The sequence below is a fragment of the Poecile atricapillus genome, chromosome 1 (genome assembly GCF_030490865.1).
Source record: "Poecile atricapillus isolate bPoeAtr1 chromosome 1, bPoeAtr1.hap1, whole genome shotgun sequence".
Taxonomy (NCBI): Eukaryota; Metazoa; Chordata; class Aves; order Passeriformes; family Paridae; genus Poecile; species Poecile atricapillus.
In genome coordinates, this window is record NC_081249.1 from 131,803,974 (window position 1) to 131,826,819 (window position 22,846).

The 22,846-nt window shown below is 39.3% G+C and overlaps 2 protein-coding genes across 7 annotated transcripts in view; one reads left to right on the top strand and one right to left on the bottom strand.

Moving 5' to 3' along the window:
- The first annotated feature begins 1,619 nt into the window (after positions 1 to 1,619).
- Positions 1,620 to 7,279, top strand: C1H11orf58 (chromosome 1 C11orf58 homolog). Its single transcript, XM_058854687.1, has 5 exons — positions 1,620 to 1,761; positions 1,947 to 2,027; positions 3,276 to 3,336; positions 4,877 to 4,986; positions 5,753 to 7,279. Exons 1-5 carry the CDS (start codon positions 1,702 to 1,704, stop codon positions 5,960 to 5,962), a joined length of 522 nt encoding a protein of 173 aa, XP_058710670.1. The 5' UTR covers positions 1,620 to 1,701; the 3' UTR covers positions 5,963 to 7,279.
- A 4,038-nt stretch (positions 7,280 to 11,317) lies between these two features.
- Positions 11,318 to 22,846, bottom strand: part of PLEKHA7 (pleckstrin homology domain containing A7) — a 156,084-nt gene continuing 144,555 nt past the window's right edge. For 3 of the 6 annotated variants that reach the window (XM_058846211.1, XM_058846232.1, XM_058846225.1), the window contains 5 exons: positions 20,531 to 20,683; positions 18,264 to 18,397; positions 17,311 to 17,453; positions 14,091 to 14,199; positions 11,319 to 12,884 (listed from right to left, as the gene is read on the bottom strand). In XM_058846211.1, coding sequence (XP_058702194.1) covers positions 14,102 to 14,199; positions 17,311 to 17,453; positions 18,264 to 18,397; positions 20,531 to 20,683 — 528 coding nt within the window. In that variant the 3' untranslated portion in view covers positions 11,319 to 12,884; positions 14,091 to 14,101. Of the gene's footprint in view, positions 12,885 to 14,090; positions 14,200 to 17,310; positions 17,454 to 18,263; positions 18,398 to 20,530; positions 20,684 to 22,846 lie in introns of all 6 variants that reach the window. The other 3 variants (XM_058846205.1, XM_058846196.1, XM_058846218.1) reach the window with 2 other exon arrangements.

A 22,846-nucleotide genomic window follows, 5' to 3' on the forward strand; every position in this document is an offset into this window, starting at 1 on the left:
GCAAAAACAGAGCATTTTAAACAAGGGAGCAATAAACTAAGGGAGGAAAAAAAATGTAAAAGCCTATCACTAAAATATCAGCACCACATCATTATTTAAAATGTAAGCAAAAACAAAATTAACAAACCATTAGTCAGACACATAAACATTAGTTCATTTCAGCTGAAAACCACTTGAACTTAACAATAAGCCACAACTAAGACACAATTATGATAGCTGATTTGAGCAGTCTTATTTTTTACACGTTTTTTCTCAAAGACAAACCCTTGTTTGTCCCACAAGGGAAATATAGCCATGAGGTTAAAATTTCACACTTGTTCTTTATTGAGATATAAGTCTTTAAGCATAATAGTATAGAAGCACTAAAAACAACTTAACTTTTTAAAAAAATGGACAAGTACCGTTTCACTGGTATTAGATTACTACAATTCTTATTAAGTTATACAGACTAAAAATGCTGCTAGATACTGCTAAAAAAATTGAGTTTTTAATTTATAAAGTAATGTCATTTTCAGTTTTGTTTTTTTTTTTTTGTAATTTTACTCCTCTTGTTAGAAATAATTTTTAAATGCTAAAATTTCAATTAATCCATTACTACAGTCTGTATATAATAGTCTGTACATTTAAACACATTAAATGAGTTTAAAGATACAATTATACAATTCTCTCAGATTATTGTTTCTGCTCTTTTATCATTTGTTAAATAAGAACCACAGAAGCTGTAGAAAGCAAATGTAACAACTGTGCCACTCTGGTTGGTTTTGCACACTCAAGCAGAGCAGTAATGGAAACATTAAATAAAACATCAATATCCTAGTGCTATTCTGTATAAACAGCCGTTGAAAATAATTATATTCTACACATAACATAATATTTCCTACCATATATCATATCATAATCATAGTTTGAGTTGGAATGGACCTAATAAAAAAAAAAATCTAATTAAGACACTAACTTTAGCTCTTTGACAAAAAACAAAAACAAAACCAAAACAGAACAGTTTTAAATGTCTCCAGAGACGGAGATTCCCTGGGCAGCCTGTTCCAGTACTCTGCCACCCTCAGTGTAAGGAAATTTTTGCTCATGTTGAAGGGGAACTTGTTGTTTATGGCCATTACTCCTCGTCCTGCACCACCGTGAAGAGTCTGGCACCACCTTCTTGGCACCCTCCTTTGGGATATTTGTATGCATCAATAAATATGGGGGAAGTGAGCGAATTTGTGCTTTGTATACTTGTGGGGTTGATGGAACAGTGGCGGCAAGCAGCCAGAGGCACTGAGGGGTTAATGGGAACCCGGAGCTCCGCACACAGGGCTCCACGCGGGGAACACGACCTACACGATCGGCACACACTGAAGCGAGCCGAGCAGCGGGCAGGGTCGCCGCTCCGCCATCCCCACTCCCAAGCGCCGAGAGGAGCGGAAAGCGCTGGGAAACACCGGGGAGTGCCGGGAACTGCGGGAAGTGCCGGCACCCGTCCCCCGGCAGCGCCACCTCCCGCCCCGAGGCGGAGCCCGGCCCGGCCCGGCCGTCACGGCCGCGGCGCCGCGGAGACCTCTGGGACACGCAGTCCCCGCTCGCACCGCGCCGCGCCGCCGCTGCCCGCCCAGAACTACCGATCCCGGCGCGCCCCGCGCCCGCCCCCGAGGGAGCGGCTCCGGCAGGAAGGCGGCGGCGCGGCCCGGTCACCCAGCCGCGGCCATGAGCTCAGCCAGGGAGTCCCAGAGCCACCACGGCCTCAAGCGAGCGGCCTCCCCCGATGTAACCGGGCGCGGGGCGGCAGCGCGGCGGGAGGGGGTTGGCGGCGCGGGGGGCGGCGGCAGGGCCGCGGCTCGGCGGCCGAGCCCCCGGCGGAACGCGGGCAGGCCGCGGCCGCCCGAGCGGGCTGCGGCGGGGCGGACGGGCCGCTCGGGGCGGGCGGGGGCAGTGAGCGTGTGCTCCCGCAGGGCTCCAGCAGCTGGGAGGCAGCGGACCTCGGCAACGAGGAGCGGAAGCAGAAGTTCCTGCGGCTGATGGGCGCCGCGAAGGTGAGGCCGCCCCGCTGCCCATCGCCCCCAGCCGGGGCGGGCACGGGGACCGGGGTGCTCCCAGCAGGGCGCGGGGTTCTGCGGGCCATGGGCTGCAAGGCGGTCTGAGCGAAGCGACACCAACCCAGAGCTGCCGGGCTTTGGGGCTCTCCTTCCAGGAGGATTTGGGTTTCACCGCTGTTGTGCCAGGGGCCGTGATTCACAAAACGTCGCTCGGAAGTTGTCGGGTCCCTGCGCCGCAGCTTCATCCCCACCCCACGCCTTTAATGCCTTCAGACCAGTTCATAAAGTTACTTGGCGCTTCTGAGAGAGAGCTTGTTACAAACTAACAAACCTTCGTACTAGGTCTGTAAATTTATCTGGCACTGGAAAAAAATAATTCGAAGAGTGGTAGCTGATAGACTAAACCACTGAAGTGGTAAACCTAGGGGATATTTTTAAAGAGAAAATACACTAAAACTAAATTTCTGTTACACTTGCTGCAAAAACTATTGCAAAGCTGGTTAAATGTAATAATGCTTTTTTGATGTATAAAATGCTGGTTTAGTACTGCACTTTTACTTACTTTCAAAAAACAGTTTTACTTGTGGTAACTTATTTTGCTTGAATACAGTGATTTTGTACGCTAAAATAGCTAACCGTATTAAAGAGGTGAAAGTTAGGACTTTGTAGTGCATAGGGATACAATGCCCCATTAAAGCATCCCACCACCACTAATCTTAATGTCTGCTTGGGTACTTAATGCTGCTTGCTGTGTAATGCTAGTTCTTGCCTATTGGGACACATTTGCTAATGAGCAACTACTGAACCAAGTAAATTAATCATCCCTGTAAAGGTCTTACCTGACACTGTGACCAGTCTAAAAGTGGGATCATCATAAGATGCATGGCCTGAACTGTTGCAGAGTGTCAGAGAAAGGGTAAATGATCAGAACCTGAATACACATCTGCCTAGTATCATGTAGTATAATTTTTGTATCAGTGGTGAGAAATAGTGAAGTAGAACCACCTCTGGGGTCTGGGAAGAGCAAAGAGTGTGTAGCAGTTGGGATTTCTTTTTCAGAAAATTCAGGAGAAGAAAGATGAAACAAATTCACCTAGAGGCAGCAGCTGTTAGCTAGTAAAACTTTCAGGCCTAGAGCTGGGTGGCAGGGTTTGACAGCAAACCTTTCCCATTCAAGATGTCCAGGGTGTTGGCAGAGCTGTCAGTGCACCCTAAAGCTCCAAAACAAACTGCCTTTTCTTTTAGAAAGAACATACTGGCCGCCTTGTTATCGGAGACCACAGATCAACCTCTCACTTCAGGACAGGTCAGTTTATCCAACAGCTGATACGAAGCTGGAAATCTAACCCTTATTTAGGAACATTCCAGTGGTCTGAGCTTGGTAGATATGGCAGGGAGGGATTTCAGGTTTCATGGCTGGAGCTGAAGATGGGTCAGGCTGTGGAGTTGTAGAAATTCCTTATGTCTGTTGAACCACTGACAAATGGTTTCTCTGACTGCACTCACTTGCCTCTTAAAGTCCAGTATATGCAAGGATATCCAAACTAAATTGTACATAGAAAAGAATAGGGGTTGATTTTTCCCTGACCTGGTTACCTATTGAATAGAAAGATCTCTGCCCTAAAGCAATGAGGTAAAAGCTGAAAAGGTCTGCAAGGTCATCTTAGCAATCAGCAATAATTGGATGTCATGTAGGACCATGGTAACTCCTTACCATGCTTTCTTATGAAGTCAAAGTACATGGCACCAAGCTGGGCTGGACTGCAGTGCCTGAGAGAGGCCTTGCTAAAGCCTTGTGGCATAATAGCTGTTACCATTCCAGAAAACTTTCCCTCACATTCCAGAAAGCTTTCCCTGATGTGCTCCACTGATCATTTTTCATGTCATGAAAAATTGTCTTTGGACCAAACTAAGCCTGAGGATTGATCCCAGGTGCTGCTGCTGTTAGCTTACAGAGACTGAGAATCACTCCTTCATACCTGAATTTCTGGAAAGGAAGTGATGCTTCTCCTTGAAGTCATAAAGAATCAGTACTCGTTTTTTAACAAACAGTTGGCAAAAAGTTAAAATGCTGGGGTTTTAACACTTCTTCGTCCAACATGCATTTCTTGTCCTTTTACAATAACATACAGCTCTAACTTCCAGATGAGGAAATGTGGATTTGCAATACAACCTTTCAGCTTCACAGAGATACAAATTAAAAGCTAGTGTTGTAGGCCTCCTAGGAAGAATTAGAGATTACTACCTTTTCCAAGAACATAAGATCCTTAACTGTTTTAGACCACTTACTCAAGTAAATGAAGCAGCTGTAGAAGTAGCTCATGAAAATTAGTTTTTCTGCTAATTCCTAAGAATGGGAAAATGCAGAGCTGTAGTAACTGTTCCTTGTAATTCAGGATACATGAAACAGTTTCAGATACAGCTCCATAAACAAGAGTGGTGCTATTGTCCCAAGGCATGATGCTATATTTGAGGGATGATTTAATCAAAGTAATCCTGTGTTATGTAGTGAAGGTCACAAAATTTCTCCTTGCTGGGGCATGTTGCAGTATTGGCTGGAAGCACAGAGAACTCACACTGATTACATTTACCTTGTTCTGTAGAACATAACACTGCATAGTGCAACTCTGGAATGCATCAGGTCTCAGGAATTTCCCAGCCCTCTTTGTATCAAAGCTGTCCTGCTTGCACACTTGGTACTGCTGCTTTAGTCTGATGGTTTGTACCCAGTAATACTGGATCCTAGTTTAGAATTTAAACTTCTTGCCTTTGAAATATGACTTTCTGTAATTTGGTGTCTTTGTTAATTTGAATGAATCATAACTAAAGTACCCTGGACAATGCAGGGGAAGAAGACAAGAAAATGAATGAGGAGTTGGAGTCTCAGTACCAGCAGAGCATGGACAGCACCATGTCGGGGCGGAACCGGCGCCACTGCGGGCTTGGGTTCAGTGAGGTACTGAGTTCATTTCCAGAATGATTTGGCTTTCACTTCACTAAGACAAGGTGGTATGGGGTTTAAAAGTCCAAGCAGACTTCCATGGTTTGGGTTGAAGAACAGACTTACTGCAGGCACTTGACTGCTGTTTGTGTGCACTGTGGTGGCCATTTAGGTGCTCATAAATGACTGGTAATTCTCGTTGTTCTGAGAAGTGATAAGATAGGGCTTAATGCTCCAGAGCAGTCCAAACTGATTAGGGCACAAAGTGACAAATATATTAAATCAGGGTGTTGCTGAGGAATACTTAAGTAGGCAGGATAACCATCTGCGTTGTTGTTAGCAGTATTATTGGATTACTTTGGCATTCCTCATTGTGCAGTTCACTAAGTATCCTTTCAGAAATCAGTCACAAATGTGAAATCTTGATGGTCTAGCCTTTAGTTCCATTGTGTCACACTCTGTGACAAGTATTCCAGTGTCAGTACTGGAATTACTGAACTGATGTGATCTGGAACTTCAGACTGGTTAAACGGTGTCTTTAGGGTTTCTGCTGTAACTAAATAAACCTGTGAAACCATGAATCCATGCATGTCACAGTTGGCATTGTTAACCACTTCAGAGAATTTCTTTCTGTCTAATAATTCGTGTCTTAAAGACCTCTGTTTAGCAACATGGCCCATTTTAGTACCGAAAGGAAAGGAGCCATCCCACTGGGAAATTTTAAAGGCTGCAGTGGAGTTGCCAGGAAATATTTTATCTCTCTCATAATCTGAATTTACAGTTTCAGGAAGATGAACAAGAAGAGGAGGCAGCTGGACACTCCTCTGATGAAAGTTCAGAGGATTCTGAAAGTGGCTCTGATTCAGAGCAAGAGGAGTCTGCAGAGGAGCTGCAAGCTACTGAAAAACATGATGAAGCTGAGGTTCCAGAAAACAAAAAAGAAGCAAAAAGCAACTATAAAATGATGTTTGTGAAAGCCAGTGGTTCATAACTGCAGATGTAACAGCTTTGTATTTAAAGTACAGTAAGCCTTATTGTTACAGTGCAAAGTGGAGGACTGCTACAGCACAAATCTTTGTATTTTGATTTTAAAAAGACCCTGTTAGATGACAAAAAGTAGTGTTTGCTTTCTGTTGCCATGGATAACATTTTTATGGGCGCAGTGATATTACTGGTTTTTGTAAAGTGTATAAAATCCTGGATGGAGAAATAAATTTGTTTTGTTCCTGCCCAATCTTTACAATGTTATCTGAACTATCCCTTCCCTTATCCCATGCCAGATAAGGAAGCTTCATGTTAGTGGTTTATTCAGTTAGTACCCCAGTCTTGAATTTTTAACTATTAAGATTACATGTGAATTAAGTGTTGTTGCATTAGTTGTAAAATACCAATATCAGCGTTATTCTGTGATGTACTAGAGCTTTAAACAATGATTTTGTCTATAGATGCTAATGTTGGCAGGGCTGAGGAGAAACTGCTCACTTTTGTGACAGCATTGATCACTGTATCATCTGAAGTCCTACAGCAGTTGCATAGAGAATATGTTTTAGAAAAGCATAATACAACAGAAGGCTCTAATCGCTTCTTTGGATTTCTAACGAGGGGAAGGAGCTGTAGTTTTCTACCTTTCAGTAGAAAAGAGTGATTTTTTTGAATTACTGGTTCCTGGCTAGAGCACTGAGCTGTTATTAAAAATAACACCTCCCAAAGAAACCAGTTTACTTTGAAAGAGAAAGTATACTTTGATAATGCAAAGGATATACAAATCATTTTAGCTTTTTTAAAAGATAGAATAAAGAGTTAAGTATGTAAGCTTCCTTTTCTCCCTGTACATGCATCACTTGGAGGTCTGAGTCAATTAGCACAAGGCTGTACCTGTCAAGTCAAGCTGATATGCCTAGAAAGCCAGGAGTTCAGCAACTCCTTCCAGCAAGAATTAAACACATGCATTCCTCTGCAAAGTCATGGCATTCATGTAATGAATAAAATATCAGAGATTTTTAGACTTTTTTTCCTTTTAGTATGTCAGACAGATCACCTGCCTCTCCTGGCTGGGAGGACAGGACATCTGCCCTGTACCTCTAGTACCGCCACTGCAGTGTTCCGGGGACACTCCGGATGCTCCTGGACACTCCATTTCTGTGTACAATTCCTGATGTGCTGACAACATTTCCAAGCCAGTTGGCTGAAGGAAAGCAGCAGTTTGTACTGTCATTGCCTAGTTGAATGTAAACATTGCAGCATCAGCTATTGGGGGAGGACTTGGAATAAGTATGGAGAAAAATAAAAGTAATATTGTAAATAGAAACTGAGTGTAGATTTTGATTACCGTCTTTTACTACATATGCATCTAATACAAGCTTTTCCACTCACTCTATTTTAAGAACAATGTTACAGCAGTCACTAACAGTCACTCATTTATACCTGATTTGCATAGATTTCTTTCTTTTCCCAATACTGCAAGCTTCTAATACATACATAGAGAAAAAATTTAGGTTGCTTGTGCGCATTGTGAAGACAGAAAACATCACCATGACTTGGGAAAGCTGCTCTATCTCCAGGAAAGAGAGTGAGATGCCTCCTTAAAAGATCAACTGATTACTTTCCTAATAGACCCATTCCAGGTTTTCCTGGGTAGACACTCAAGCTAAACTGGAACCAGCACTTGACTGTTTAAATCCTTTATCTGTGGCTGCCACTCACCTCTCTTCCTTCCCTGTCCCAGCACCGCTGCTCTCTGAGCTCTCTCACCAGCATGCAGAGATTCACACTGGGATCTGGAAAGACCCAGGAAAAGCAGATCCCGCTGGCCAGCCCTGCACAGCTCTCTACTGACAGAGACAATGAGAGGCTCTTCTACTCAGCCTCTTGCCTCCCTGATTAGGCCAGATTAGTTTCAGTTATAAATAAATAGAACACACAAAGATAAAAAAACACTGAAATTAAACTATTCAAAACTCTGACAAGGAAAAAAAAAAATCAACAGAACTTCCATTCCCCAAAAGTAGAAGACCAAATATGAACATCTGATGAGGTTTGGTGTAACATCTGTGATGCTGACTTAAGACTCACCTGCTCAAAATAGGAAGAGTTCTACACAGTCTTGTCAGTTTCTCTCTAAAATTTATAAACATTCCAAGAACATGCAGACTGATCTATGAAGCAGCATCAGCTTCTCCCTATGTACCATGAAAGGCTGATGTAACTCAGTTTGTGCAGCGAATGTTTCAATTCAGGAGTCAGTTTTAGTAACATTTGATAGAACAGTATCAGCAGGAGTGGTATGGATAGGAACAGGATGGTTTCAGCTCACTGGAGACAGGGAACAGGAAAAATCAAAGTCCATGTCTCCGACTGTCTGCCAGTTGACTCCAGTCAGCCTTTTGCTTTTTCAGAAGGAGCTCCCAGAGATGACAGCAGAACACACCGTAAGCAGACACTGACTAATAAGAAGGGCAACTGCATTTGTCTATTAAAACAAGACTTGTCCACTGAAATTCCTCAAAGACTGGTTAATTTCCATCTCAATAAAAAGGCAGAAGTCTGCCTGCTATCCTACACCTCAGGGAAGGACTGAAGTTAGGCCACAGAGGGTTGTCACAGAACGACCATCACATCAGGTAAGTTTTCATCCGTTTCTAAACCACACTGAAAATCTGCTTATACAAAGAGTAATACAGTGCATTCTCAGTTCTTGGCTTTGGAAGCCTGAAAACACCCAAATGAGGTCAAATGTACTGGTGTGCTTGTTGCCCTTCCATTTGCCCTGAAACCAGGAACCCTATGGGTGAGCTCCATCACAGCCCCAGTGCCCACACATCTGGCAGTCACCACAGAGGGTGCTTCTAAGCCAGGTAAAAAGGGATTCTCAACATCCTACAGGAATTTTCCAAGGCCAAGGAAACCAGATCTGTAAGTTGCCCTGCAGTTTCTTGGAACTGCTTTGCAATTTACTCTCCCTTTCTTCCTGAAGAGGAGGCTGACAACTTGATTCCTGAAAGCACAATTTATAGGCCAGCTTCAAAGCTATAGGTCCCTCTAAGGCTCTGGTTGGGGAATTCACATCAAAGACAACGTGCACATGTTGTTCTGATGCCAGAGAGGACGGTTGGTAGAAATCTCCGTGGATTTGCTACAGTCCCCAGTACAGGGATTAAATTATGCACTGAAGCTGCCTCTGTAAACTGCAGGAGACAAAGAGAATAAGTGGCAGTGCAATGTCTCATAATCAAAGCCTGGCACGGCTCTTTGCATCCGTTTCTTGGAAGATGTCAGGGGATTAAGAGAAGGGACATATGTCAAGGTTCCCTCAACTGAAGGAACATAGCAAAAGTTGGTTTTGTTTGCTTTTAAGCCTGTCAGCTCTGCACTTTTCCTGAGAAAAGTATCTTAGTGCAAGAGGTGTACAGCATCATGGCGGGAGGTGAGTTTCCTTAGTTTTTGCACAGCATTAAAGAAGCGTAATACTTGGTGATTTAACCCAAGTTGAGTTAATTTTGATGTGCAGGTGCAGAGGGAGCTCACACTTAAGAGTTTGTGCTTATCTATCCAAACCCACTACCATTTATGGTGGCCACATGAGGATCCAGTGGAGAAAAATAAAAAGGGATGACTGAAAGGAACTTAAGATGCTGTCTAGGAATACAGCACGGCAACTGCCAACAGGAAAGACAATTGTCCTGCTACCAAAATACTACCCTGAAGTCATCATTGATTCTCCTTCATTGACTACTATTATCAACATCCCACGCCCTTGTTTAACTCTCACAAGGTATTTTTTGTACTAGGACATGAAACATTCTCATTTGCCAGCTATTCCTTCTTACCTTCTCCACTACAATTTAGGCCAAGTCCTTTCATTGAAGTATTTTGCTGCTGTCCAAGTCTAGGTATTTCAGCTCTTTGCATCTTTTTACTACATCTCACTTCCCACCATCAGGCTGTTCTCCACCCTCCCCTTCATCCTCTTACTTACGCCTTGCTTGCCGATAGACCTCTGCCATTATTTTCTACAATTTCACTATTCACCTTTGATTTCTAAATATCTTCCTTCTTTTAGTGTTTCCTTATGCTACAGCTCCTGGTAAGAGGACTCAAGAAAACATCATTGTCCTTCAAGTTTACATCTGGCAACAATTTCACCAACAGCTGCTCCAAAAATGCTAATTGTTAGTGTTTTCTTTGGAGGATGTTTTCCACTCTCTGTAAGACAACCAGGAGTACTGACAAGTAAATAACAAGTCGACAGTGCTCAAATGTGCATATACTTTCTATGTTCACTCACCTTTTACACATCTTCAATACTTTCTGGTTTTATTTACTTTATAATTAGCACTTGAAGTTATTCCATAATCTTCCAGCAATTTCACAGCAGCCTTTATAATTTTACCTCCCTCCTACATTTACCTGTAGTTTAACATTCCAAGCGTGGTTGTTGCACAGGATACCTCAACAGACTTGTATTAAAAATGCTCTTTAAAATTCCAGAGCTTTGAACTAAAGAAATAACTCAAGAAGTTTTCATGGAAAGTTCATTGCGGTTGGTTCAATTCAGCTGCAGTTAGATGCACCTTTTCAAATAATGGAAAAAAAATGTAAAGGGGTCAGACCCAATCAATACAGTTGTTCAAACAGAATTTCAGGCACTGTGATGTGGGGATTTTTTTGTGCTCTTTCTTTGTACTGCTCCACTATGAAGAAAGGTTGCTTTTGCTAGTAGAGCAATAAAAATCTTAGCCTTTTGAATACAGCCAAATAACCAATGGGAATCTTTACCAGGTGTGGAAAATATAGCAATTTTTTCATGTTTTTCTTGTGCATGGCTTTGTTCTTTTTATAACCACACAGTACACGGGCACACAGACATACAGCACAAGCAAACACTTTAAAATACCCACAGACAGACATAAATCAGAGGGGCAACATCACATCCTGCCTTCTGTATCTTCTAAGTTTTAACACCAAGTAAATCTGGTCTTTCCTTCATAGAACATCCAGCAGTTAATTGCTAAGACACCTGGGAAATAGGTGGTTTCCTAGAGGGGAACAGATGCTGATATAGAATACATACACATATATTTGAAGATCTGGAAGTCAGAGGAGTAAATGGTGCAGGGGGAAAAATAACAGTGTAAAGTACTAGAACAGGCTGAGAGTCTCACCAACCCCTCCCTCCAAAGGTGTGGGGTACCCAAGACCACCCTGATGGGCTTTGAGAGCTTTTTATTTTTTTTTAAATAGCAGCACACAGATTTAGTAGCATCCTTCAGTAGCTTTTCCTTCCACACCTAAGATAGTTTCCAGAAGAGATTCTCTCAGTAGTTTCCTGACACTGATAAGAGACAAGACAGATGCAATAGGAGACAGTTATGTTAATATTTTAATCTGTACATATACCATTTTCCAAACTGTTACATTTTATTTAAATTAATGTTTTCTTGCAAAATATTCATTTATGTTTTCAAAACTTTTTTATAAAGGCAAAAATAAATCATTATTTTGGCAAAAGGTTTTGAAGTTGATACTGGCAGTATTGAGGTAAAATAGATTGCATTAGCTAAATATATACTTTTAAGAATATTTGAGTATAGTGTTAATATAATATGATATGTCTCAAAGTCTGCAACACAAAGGTCAATTCCAAGGGGCTTTTAGTGACTACTTGAATACAGAGAATAAACAAGTTAGTGGTTTCACAAAATACTGCAGAAGTATTTCTCAGTTTTCTCATCCAGAGCTGAACTCAGCTACTAATCATGTAACATTGGGAAGTTTTTGTATGTCTTGCATTCGATGCATACACAGGGATTTTTGAAGTATAGTTGCAGCAATTAATTTAATCTTATTTTCTCCTTATTTTAACCACCTCACCCTTTGCCCTATGTGTAAGTACAGCAAAGAACTTCAAAGTTTGGCAAAGATAAGCACCAAGTGAACATATATATGAAATAAGCAGGTGCCATATTCCATTAGTTTTGCTGTTTCCAGGATAAATACTAGTCAGTATTACATCACATTGTAACATCTATTGAAGAAAAAAATCAGAAGAAAAATATGTATTTACTAGCCAAATTACACATAATAATTTTTTATTGCTTACTTCACATATTTTAATTAAAAATCATCTTCTTTCACATCTCAACTTTCAAAAAAATAAAATTTGTTAGCTGTTTGTTATAGAGGGGGCAGCACTACTGTCAAGGGCAACGTCGCAAACTGTGGGTTGATACCAGCAAGTTAATCATCTGGGATAAAAAAAAAAAGGGAGATAAAACTGGCTTTTGTTATGGCTTTCTTGGGAAATTTCAGCTATACAGTGGTTACTAATATTTAGAAATTCAAGCTAACAGTTCTTGCAATGGATTATTTAATGGGCAAAAGGGTGGTGATTAACTCTACAAATATATTCAATCTGAAACACCCTTTCACCAAACCTGTCACCCATGTTAGCTCTATCCATACCCTATGAATGTTCCTTCTAGGTTTGTTCAAATTTGAAGGGTTATTTTCACAAAACTTTACAGTGTGCATCTGAGCCTGAAGGGGAAGTAACAGCATCTTTTAGTATCCATGCAAGAAGTGTCTTTTAAAATTAATTCAGCCCTTGATTTAAAAAAAAAAATCTAAAAGACATTGTTCTAAAAATACATTGTCAGTATTTTACAGTTTATTAAAAGTGCCATTTATTCGTATAAAAAGTGTGAACTAAACTGAAGTAAATAAAAAATGATCTGCAGTTCTCTTCATTTTCATAGAAAATCCCCCTATCATTCTCTGAATGTCTTTCCAGAAGGTGTCATCAGCCAACAAGTATCTCCATAGAAACCTGGAAAAGAATCTCCTCTGTCTTCCATGTGGTGTCGCAAAGTGGGATTTGCCTCGAGTCTCACATCAGTGTTCACTTACTGCTTTGGCTGGCATGAAGGAAAATAAAACATGGTTAAATAATGAAGGGAGTCAACCAATGCCAAACAGTAAGAAATTGCTGGAAACATTTTTTTAAAGCCCTTTGCAGTTTGACAAAACGAAAAATTCATACAGACATGTTAAGCAAACAATTATCTCATGATGCCACTCATGCTCAAGCTCCTGTGTTCTCAGCACATCACAACTACTTTCTTTTTCTGAAGAAACTTTATATAAATATGTAGTAACTGTCTATGTGTATATATTTGTACAGACATGTGCTAGACATTTTTTTAAGTCAGTTTGGAATCACAGAATGGTTGGGGTAGGAAGGGACCTCTGAAGGTCAGCCCAGCCCTCTGCTTGAGTCTCTGGCACTGTACAATTATTTGAGTTACTCAAGCAACCCTCTTTACTGCTTCATCTCTGCTTTATCTTATCTTCTTGTTCAATTTCAGGCAATGAAATTAAGCCAAAGGAAATCTCAAATGTAAAAATAATATAAAAGGAAAATATGGATGCATAGCAAGTGTCTTAACTAGGGGCACACTTAGCAGTTACATACAATATTTACAGCTTTTCCTACTTCCACTTTCAAACAGGGAAAACTCAGCAAATCCTACTGAGAAGAGATACAAATACATGTTTCTTTGTAAGGACAACAAAATTATCACAATTTTAATACTTGAAGTAGCAAAATCACCTAACCAGAGACAAGAGCAATCTTCTGTTAACATGATCCAATGAAAGGCATGAAAGAGCATGAAAGTCAACGACAACACTGCAGAATTAAAGGGCCAAATTTTCAGCTCACCTTAGCCAAGACTCTGATGCCAGCTCATATGTAGGATACCAGCCCACAAAGGAAGCCCCTGCTTGTACAAGGGTGCACTTTGGATTCTGTCTTTGTATGCCCTGAGCAGCCACAAGGCTGCTGAAAACCTGGCCCCGTTACCCAGAGCACAGATGTCTCCTCCCTTCACCACAGCAGGACTCAGGAAGCACCTCACCTGCACAGCAACAGCACTGAAGACTTCATCAGCCCATGTGTTAGCTCATTAGAAGCAATATTTACAAGAATAAAAGGTTTCTGGAAAAGTAGCTGCATGCTTTCATTCAGATGTAATTTTGGTTTAGTAAAGAAGTTAAAATTTAGCAAGCCACAGCACAGGCACGATGGCAAATCAGACATGCCGAGAGCAGTTAGTTCTTACTTGGAAGGTGTTTAAACAAATGTGTAGTGAAATCCATTGCTTAAGGGGGAGTGAGGTGGCTGTGGTACAGAAGGTGAGGGTGCTTTGGGTGGATAGGTCAACTGCTGAGCTAGAAGGGATCACACACAGGAATTAGGCTGAACAATCAAATATTCACATCATAAATGGCATCACCTTAATTTTCTACCACATGAATAGGAAACCTGATTTGCAATCAATGAAGTGCTACACTATTTTAGTCACATGGTAAACAACATTTCTACCTGCTGCTCTTTTCTACTCCTTGCATAAATTAAACAAATAAAGATTCCTATTTAGAATAGAATATGGACAACCAATCTTTAGATGAAATTTCACTGGAACATTATGAAGGCACACAACACTGACATACACTCATCAGCCCTGCTTTTAAAGCTTTTGAAGCTCAGGACCAGCACCTATATTTGCTAATTTGATTTCTGGACTTCATTGAGGCTGTACAGGTTTTCAACATTTCCTTTGTTACATGCCAGCAAGCAGAAACCATAATAATATACAGAAAAATAAAGTTTACAAAACTACATTTTTCTTAGTGCAATGCATGATACAGTAAATACATTTACAGCTTATTTTCAGCTTGAAAATACAGGATAAAGAACACGATGATTAAAATTATCCTTGTTTATAAACCAGAGTAATGGTATAGTATTAGGAGACAATAATCATAAAACTGAAGAAAGTGAAACTTGATCTAAAATTCTGCTTTTGCATTTTGGAGGGCCAAAGCACGCACCATAGGAAACAACTACTTAATACTCTTGTATCTGACTTCAATCCTCCAGATTTTTTGCATGATTTCCACTCAAAAGGTTAATTTTGTATTAGAAACTGAGCAAACTCTAAAATGCTAAGGTTAGATATATGTACAACTTTTCTTAAAAGATTTGTATTAGCAAAATGGGCAAAATTTAACTTCACAGTCTTTTTCATAAACAAATCTTTGTAAAACAATCCACATAATTAGTTTGGGATTTTCACATGTGTTTTGCTTCATCATCAAGGAGCAAACAACAACCCATACTTAAAAAATCAAACTACAAAAATAAGAATGTGATGAAATCTGTAATATGAGACCAAATGAGAATGTAAAATCAGCTGTGTGAAGTGTCAAATGCCTTTCTTTTAAAATAGCCCATAACTAAAAAAAGATGAACTCTTTTTTAGTTTGTAGATTTTCTATTAAAACCAAACCACTCTGGTTTGGTGGGGTTTTTTTGTTTTTTTTTAATAATACCATGAAAGGTATTTAAAAGGCTTTTAAAGGAATAAGAAATAAAGGAATAAGAAATCAAAGCAAGGCGTGTTTCAAGAAGTGAGTTTTTGAGGTATAAGTGTGGCAACAAAATCTGTGCACAAACAAACGTTTGGAATTCCTTAAAAACCGTAGTCTTTAGCTACCATGTTAGGGTTTCTTTAATTGTCTGAAAGACAAAATAGACAGCTGCTATACTTCACAAAGAAAATTAAACTAAAACTTATCTCACAACTGACTGCATATTTTCTGAAGCAACATTTAAACACATTTCAGTGCCAATACACACTTTAATTCCCTCCTTGAGGAAAACTAAAGAATTAAGACTTTTTTGGTCACAGATATCTAAAAAAAATTGATGGATCACACTTTTGAGACAATTAAATTAAAAATTAAAATATATAAATAAAAAATCCATAGTAATGAAATGTATTCTACATTTACTACACAACATTTTAAAAAATCAAACCTATTTCAGTAGTGTACAGTTGCTACAAGTTCAGGCACACCCAAAAGTAACTTAACTGGTCCCAAGAAGACCTCTGAGTAGAACAGGCACTCTGCTCTTGTTGTACTGACACAGAAGAATAATTTCAAGTACTGGCTGTGTTCATCTGGGCTGGTCTTAGCCCAGATGTGTGACCTTTTCTCAGCAGAAGCAAGAACTCAAGTGGCAAAATGCTCCACTGGCTCATACATCATGAAAAGAATTCCCAAGGATTGGAGTACCTGTTACAAGGTGCTGGTCACTAGAACTGGGACTGTGGAAAAGCCCAGCTGAAAAACCAGTGGCCTGAAGGGCCCCAAGGTTATCCCCAAAATGCTTCCATGATTTTACAGTTCTGTTCTTCTGTTTGTTTTGTTTAGCTTTATAATGTCTGGCTTCCTCAGCGAACCATTTTATCCCTGCCAGTCAGTTAAATTACCCACATAAACTTTCAGAAGTCCCAAGATTCCTATCTTGGAAATGTATTCCACCCCCTCAAAATGCCATTCCCCTCAGGTTCAGCTGGCACTGCATCCCTGAGTGTACAGCCACATTCAATCAACATTCTTACTGCAAATGCATGTTACGCATTCCGATATTGGAATAATCTGTCTTTAATGGGAAGGTCTTAAGGGCTGCTGTGGCAAGAGCCATAAGTTTAAACTGACAACTTCGGATGAGAAATGTGCGTATTTTTTCTCCATCATAGTTGAAGTTCCCATTATTTCCATTCTCCACTGGAACAGTGAATGGCACCAGTTATAAATGGCCAGTCAGACACTTGGGGAAATCGCTGCTGCATGGATCACTGTGTGATACAAATCTCTTGACATTTCTTACTTATTTCAACTCTAAAGCAATCAAGAGTGAAATGATCACTTTTAGCAACATATTGCAAAGGATCTATTAATTTCCAGGCATCAAGCAGAATTACTGCACAGCTGTCTTGCTGTGACCTCTCATCCTGGTCACCAGACAGAAACATGCCAATCCCTATTTTACAAGGTCTTTTGCAGCCTGTTGTCACACAGCTCAAGCTGCAAATGATTGTAGCCTCCTCTCAATCACTGGACCAGGGAATTTTTCTATTAAAAAAAAAGAATTTAAATCCTCTTTTCTTGAATTTTTTTAAGTCACAGATCGATTTACTTTTAAAAAATTAATATATAAATGATTTAATGTCATTATAGAAAATTAAAATGCTAATTTTTTTAGCACTATTAGTTAGAGCAAATTTCCAAGTTCTGAACTTATTGATCATACTATTATGGCCCCTCTACCCTGTCCACTGGAGGCCAAATACTCAATGTAAATCACACTTTTCACTATTTTGAATATGAATGGCTAAAACTTGCTCTTATGCCAGGAGTTCAGCAACAACCCCACACAACCTGAGAAGCTGGTAAGGAATAGCTGTTATTTTGCAAATAACTAAGCATTACCTGCTACCTCCTTGCTCCTCTGAGAGGCTTCAGAAGCCAGAGCATATGAAATGGTAATGATGCGCTCCTGCTCCTGCAGCTGTGAATCTAAATCAATCGAGTTGTGTTTGTCCTGGGCAACAGTAGGCTGCAGATTGTGCATACTGGGGGGAAAGCAAAAAACAACATTAACATTTGCAAACATAAAATCCACCATGCAGATAAGCTTGGATTCAGACAGCAGTTTTCAGATCTCATCTATCAAGCTCTGTATTTTATTGTGGTTCTTTAAAATAGGGTTGATGTTGTATGCAAATGCCTATGGCACACAAAGAAAAATGACACAGCCACCACACATTCAGTCACAATTTCTGCATAGCCTTAAGAACATCTGAAAGTCCTTTTTTAGAAACATGCTTAATGTGCTTAAATGAAAGCACTACGAAAGTGCCATGTATTTGAAGCTGTTAGTAAAATTCCTTGCTAATGCTCAGAGGAAAAGGAAAAACCTGGTGGTCCTCAGGCTGCACCACATCCAAAGAGAGAGCAGGTACCTGACACATGAAATTCTGGAAAGTGAATATTTCAGCTGACTGTGTTAGCTGTAACTAGCCAAAAGTGTTGTTTCACAACTCCAGCTCTCTAGTCACAACAGAATTTTGCTCTCATGCTGACTTTTTTTCTGCCTTTGGCCAGATTTGTGCCTTTCCTTCCTCCTCACACTCATATACAAGTTGTTTGGGAAGGACTCACTACTGCTTTAGGACTCTCTAAACAAGAAAATGGACACACAATATGCATCACTATGTCTTCTACCTTGCTTTAAAAAGCAGCTCTACGTATACCACATAAATTCTGAGTGCATTTTCTCAAAGCTACAAGTTACATTCAGGTAACAGAAATAAAGATTGTTGTATAATGTTACTTCTCAATGAGCCCCTGGTTAAGATTTGGGAAAAACCCTAAAACCTAACCTTGATTTAGTAAGAATATTCTTTATCTTTTCTGCTTTACGCTGCCTTGCCGCCAGTTCTTCTGTAGAAAGAGGCTCTTCTGGCTCCAGTTCAACATAACGTTCTGGAATTACAACCTTCTCAGGTTTTGACAACTGTAGAAAGAAAGCAAGCATCGAGTTCTCAATAACAAAGACTTAAAAGAAATTGAGACAAATCCTCCTCAATGGGAGAACACAGTCAAAAGAATAAAGCACAGATTTTCAGAGTCAGTACATGTACCTGATGCCAAACACTTCTCCTGGATATCTAGCTGATGCCCTTTTGACAGTGTTCCCTCTGATTCTTTTTACTTCAGAAGACAGATTGAACAAATATTTAAAGGGATAACAAGAAATCAGAATCAACAGAAAACCTTTCTTCAGCTCAGGCTTAGAGCCCAAAGTAGGACACTGCCTAAAGCTCTTAGAGTAGAAAGAAGCAACCAGTATGAGACTGACTGGACAACCTGAGATATCCATGTCATGATATTTGTGTCATGTCAGCCAGAACTTCCTGCATCTGAAAGGAAACATCACTGAAGGTGTTAACCTAGGTTGTCATTCTTTTGAGACTGGATAATCTTCTGTGAGCAGCAGAGGGAAAAAAAGCAAACAGAAATACACTACACTGTGACACTGTAACAACACAGTGCATAAATTAATTCTGTAGACTGAAAATTTTAATATGATTGAACAAAAGCTAGGAACAATTTTTTGATAGGATAAATTACTTCACTGGAAATTTTCACTCCATCCAATGAAAATACAGTTTACAAACCTTGAAAATTAATTCCTATCATACAGAACATGCTGCTTTTGAAAACAAAAATAGAGGATGTGTGAATAAAAGGAAATCAAGTAAAGGGAAAACTATTTTTTTCTCCATAATGTATCTAACCTACATTAGCTCATCCTATCACTTCCTGAATAACAAACCCATTAATCATCACAACAGCAGATAGATTTCCTTAAAGATACAACTGAGTATATTTCCTTCTGAGGCACAGAGGTACCTCCAGCACAGACATGCCTGCCAGGTGAAGAGAATGGCCACATGAAATGGAAAAGGACAAGGCCAGGCTGGATGGAACTCTGGTTCAGTGGAAGGTGTCCCTGCCCATGGCAGAGGGTTGGAATTAGGTATCTTTAAGGTTCCTTCCAACACAAATCTATGATTATAACCTGGTAAATTGAGAAAGAAGCTTTACAGTCAGAGCTTCAGACCTGCTTCAGTTAGTCTGAAGCAGGACAGAAATGCCTATGAGCAAAAATGTCTCCTATCCAAGGCTTAAAGGAAGTACAAAGCGATTCCCATAGCCCCAGAGGCCTTCTGGAAAAGAAAAATTAATAGCAGAGTGCAACAAGGAAAGGCAGGAGAATAGAAGTTATTTTCTGTTTCTGAACTTTACAGAAGCACTGTATTTTCTGTAAAAATTATACAAATATTAACTGAAAGAAACATTTGTTCACAGAGTTCAACAGATAACAACTCACAGAGTAAACCATTTACAAATATCTCTGTCTGTAAAATGATACTCTGCCAACAGCTTCCAGAAGAGTACAGGCATTTACTAATCTAATTATCATTAATAGTTTTCCTGGTTTGCCATCCCCCATGGCATTTTAACACAGCACAAGGTACCCCCTGAAGTCTTTCCACTTGCTGTGTTCCCTCCTTCCCACCAGATGGCTCAATCGCATTTCAAACTGACATCTCCTCGGTTACTCGAGCTGAGAAAAGACCTCGTGCCCAGAACACTGATCAAGTCATTCCAAAAGCTGACATAAACATGTTTTCTGTCCAAGCCCAAATAAAGCTGTGCTTCCTCTTCTCTATCATCATTTACCAGTCTAAGTGAAAAGTAGTAAGGTAGCTCTGGGGAATTAACTTTTCCTTCATTCCTGTTTCTCATTTTTAAATACTCATCATGTTGTCTTCTCGTCTTTTTTTCCCAATTTATAGAACTTTCCCTAACTTAATCACTCTTTCTTTTATAAAGCCTGAGATATATAAAACATATTTCAAAGAGTAGAGCCAACTTTTCAATTTCTTCTTTCCACTGAAACACAATACAAAAACAAACCTTCCAAAGGTACCAGGTCATAAATTTTCAGTACCCAAAAGACTCCTTTTAGTTCAAACTTCCAGCTAACTTTCAAAAGAAAAGATGAGAATTCACTGCCTAAAACTTAGAAAGGTTAGTATTTTGGGACAGAGAATAGGAGGTAAAAGATTTTGAGTGTTACCTCTCTGCTGATATCTAAATCATAGTCTTGAGGCTCCAAGTCTGTCTCTGTCACTGCTACTGGCTGAACTTTTAACCATTCATTTTCATCCTTGTCTTCTCCACGAATTGCCCTCTCAAGTAACTGCAAATCAAATTCTTGCTCTCGTTTCCACTGGTAATAGATACAAAACAATTAACAGCATTCAACCACCATACTGTCAAAGTCAGCATATAGCAATGTACATTACTACTGCTGCAAATACTACACTGCTGAAAGAATCAGTGGGGCAAACCCCTAAGTGACAACGGAAAGAAAAGAAAACTGCATTTCCTGCCTTTCTTTCCCATATGGCTCGGAATTTTGATGTCTAGCTCTGCTGTGAGAAATTCAGAGTATTATTTAATTTTATATGTTTAGCAGTATTAGATTCTAAGAAATTTATTAATCTCAATTTTACATTTGCTGATTATCATGGAACCAGCTACACATGGAACAGCACCTTTGGAAGCATAGGTGTCACTACTAGCAAGCCTACAGACTGACAGAGTAGTCCTTGGCATTGTAAAGAGGCAGTCTGTGTGGTTCTGAGTCACTACACAGTGCAGGTTGAGAATCACAACTTGAAAATTTTATGTATCTTTTTAGAATAATACCCCCTGTTTAAAGCTAATAATATTTTGTGTATTAGCATTAATTTGTCTTGAATTAAAAAAAATTAATTTTTTAATTTAAGACTTTTAAGTTCTTCGGACTTTACTAAAAACAGAGTCTAGCTACCTCTAAAAGTCTTCCACACAGTCTTTAAAAGGTAAATATTTAGCAATAAAAATAAGAATTATTAAATATTTATTGATCTTCAAATTCAATATATTTAAACTAAGCCACAAAATGTGGAGTACCTAAAATCACTGCACACTTGTCCCTTCACAATTAGACACAATACAGTTACATATAAACTCTCATTAAGGACACTAACAATACCATTTTGTTCAAAAAATTAAGTTCAGATGTAGCATCATTCCATACAGTAGATCTGAGCAACTTTACCATACATGATATTAAAAGCAGTAGGAAAAAGAAGGGACGAAAACAACAACAGCAACGAAATTATCTCCTCAAGGTTTTGAGGGAATCAATAAGAAAATGTGCCTATTTTATGTTTCTTAAAAATATCTCCAGTGTTTCTGGTATAAATCTTTGGCTTGTTTTGGATGAAGTTTGAACTGCATGTGAAGTCCTTAGAATTCATTATGTCACTTGCATTAATAAATCTAATTGAAACCTATTCATGCACAAGCTCTCAGTATTCACTCAGAAGATAAGTATCTTCCATGTATATTAAAAAGTTAAGTAGGTAAAAGGCAATTATATCTCAAAAAATTAAAACCTTACAGAATTCAATAGAGAAAAGAACATTTTCTCATATGAGTACTCCAAACTCATCCTTCTACTCATATTCGAACCAGGCCTGATTGATATAGTATATTTTAAATACACAGTATCAATTTAAAGATGTTGCTATATATTGGGTAAGAAAAACATCAAACCATTCTTATGAAGCAGCACTTTTATTGGCTTTGATGTTGCAACTCTTACATTAAAAAGGCATTGTATATAACAAATGAATTCATGAACTGTGATCAATAATTAAAATGCCATCCTACACTTGAGAGCTGACCAATTAAAAATTAGAATTACACATACAATGTATGTTTAAAGCAAATGTTACACACTGAGCAGCACTTCAATTATACATTTAACTGTTTGCCATTGTGGCTTCTAAATAATTGTAATGCTGTAAGTAATTGTGCTATCAAACATGCTTTTGCATATCAAAGCCCTATAGATACAAGAGATGATCTCTACAAAACACTACTAGGGCTGAAAAACTGTATTTTAATTCTTTACAGCAAGAAAAATACCAAGATGGCACCCAAATTTATAAATAAAGTGTTTGCCACAAATGTTAATAACGAGTGTTATGAAAACGTTTCAATTCGACTTGTGTATGTTACGTGAGTCAGAAAACATAAGAATCTCAGATTTATTTCTTCCAATTAAAGTATGAAAGTAACAGTGGTACTATCGTACTACAATTCCCAAACATTATGCACTGTCTTTAAAAAATGTGTGATTGCAAAACAGAAGACAAAACAGATGAATGTCTCCAAGCAGTGCACTCGTATTTACTGGGAAAGTAAATACAAATAACTGGGTGTAAATTAGTGCTACAGAACAGTGGGAATGAAAAGCTGAATATTATAAGGGTTTTTAAAGTCAGCAATTGACACACATGTACTAAATGCAATTAAGCCTGGTAAAAATTGAGTAGTC

What these genes read in the sequence shown, in the direction of transcription:
- C1H11orf58 (XM_058854687.1), top strand. Translation starts at nt 1,702, where the DNA reads ATGAGCTCAGCCAGGGAGTCCCAGAGCCACCACGGCCTCAAGCGAGCG. An exon ending in GGCTGATGGGCGCCGCGAAG is followed by an intron (nt 2,028 to 3,275) that starts GTGAGGCCGCCC and finishes CTTTTCTTTTAG; the next exon opens with AAAGAACATACTGGCCGCCT. An exon ending in AACCTCTCACTTCAGGACAG is followed by an intron (nt 3,337 to 4,876) that starts GTCAGTTTATCC and finishes TGGACAATGCAG; the next exon opens with GGGAAGAAGACAAGAAAATG.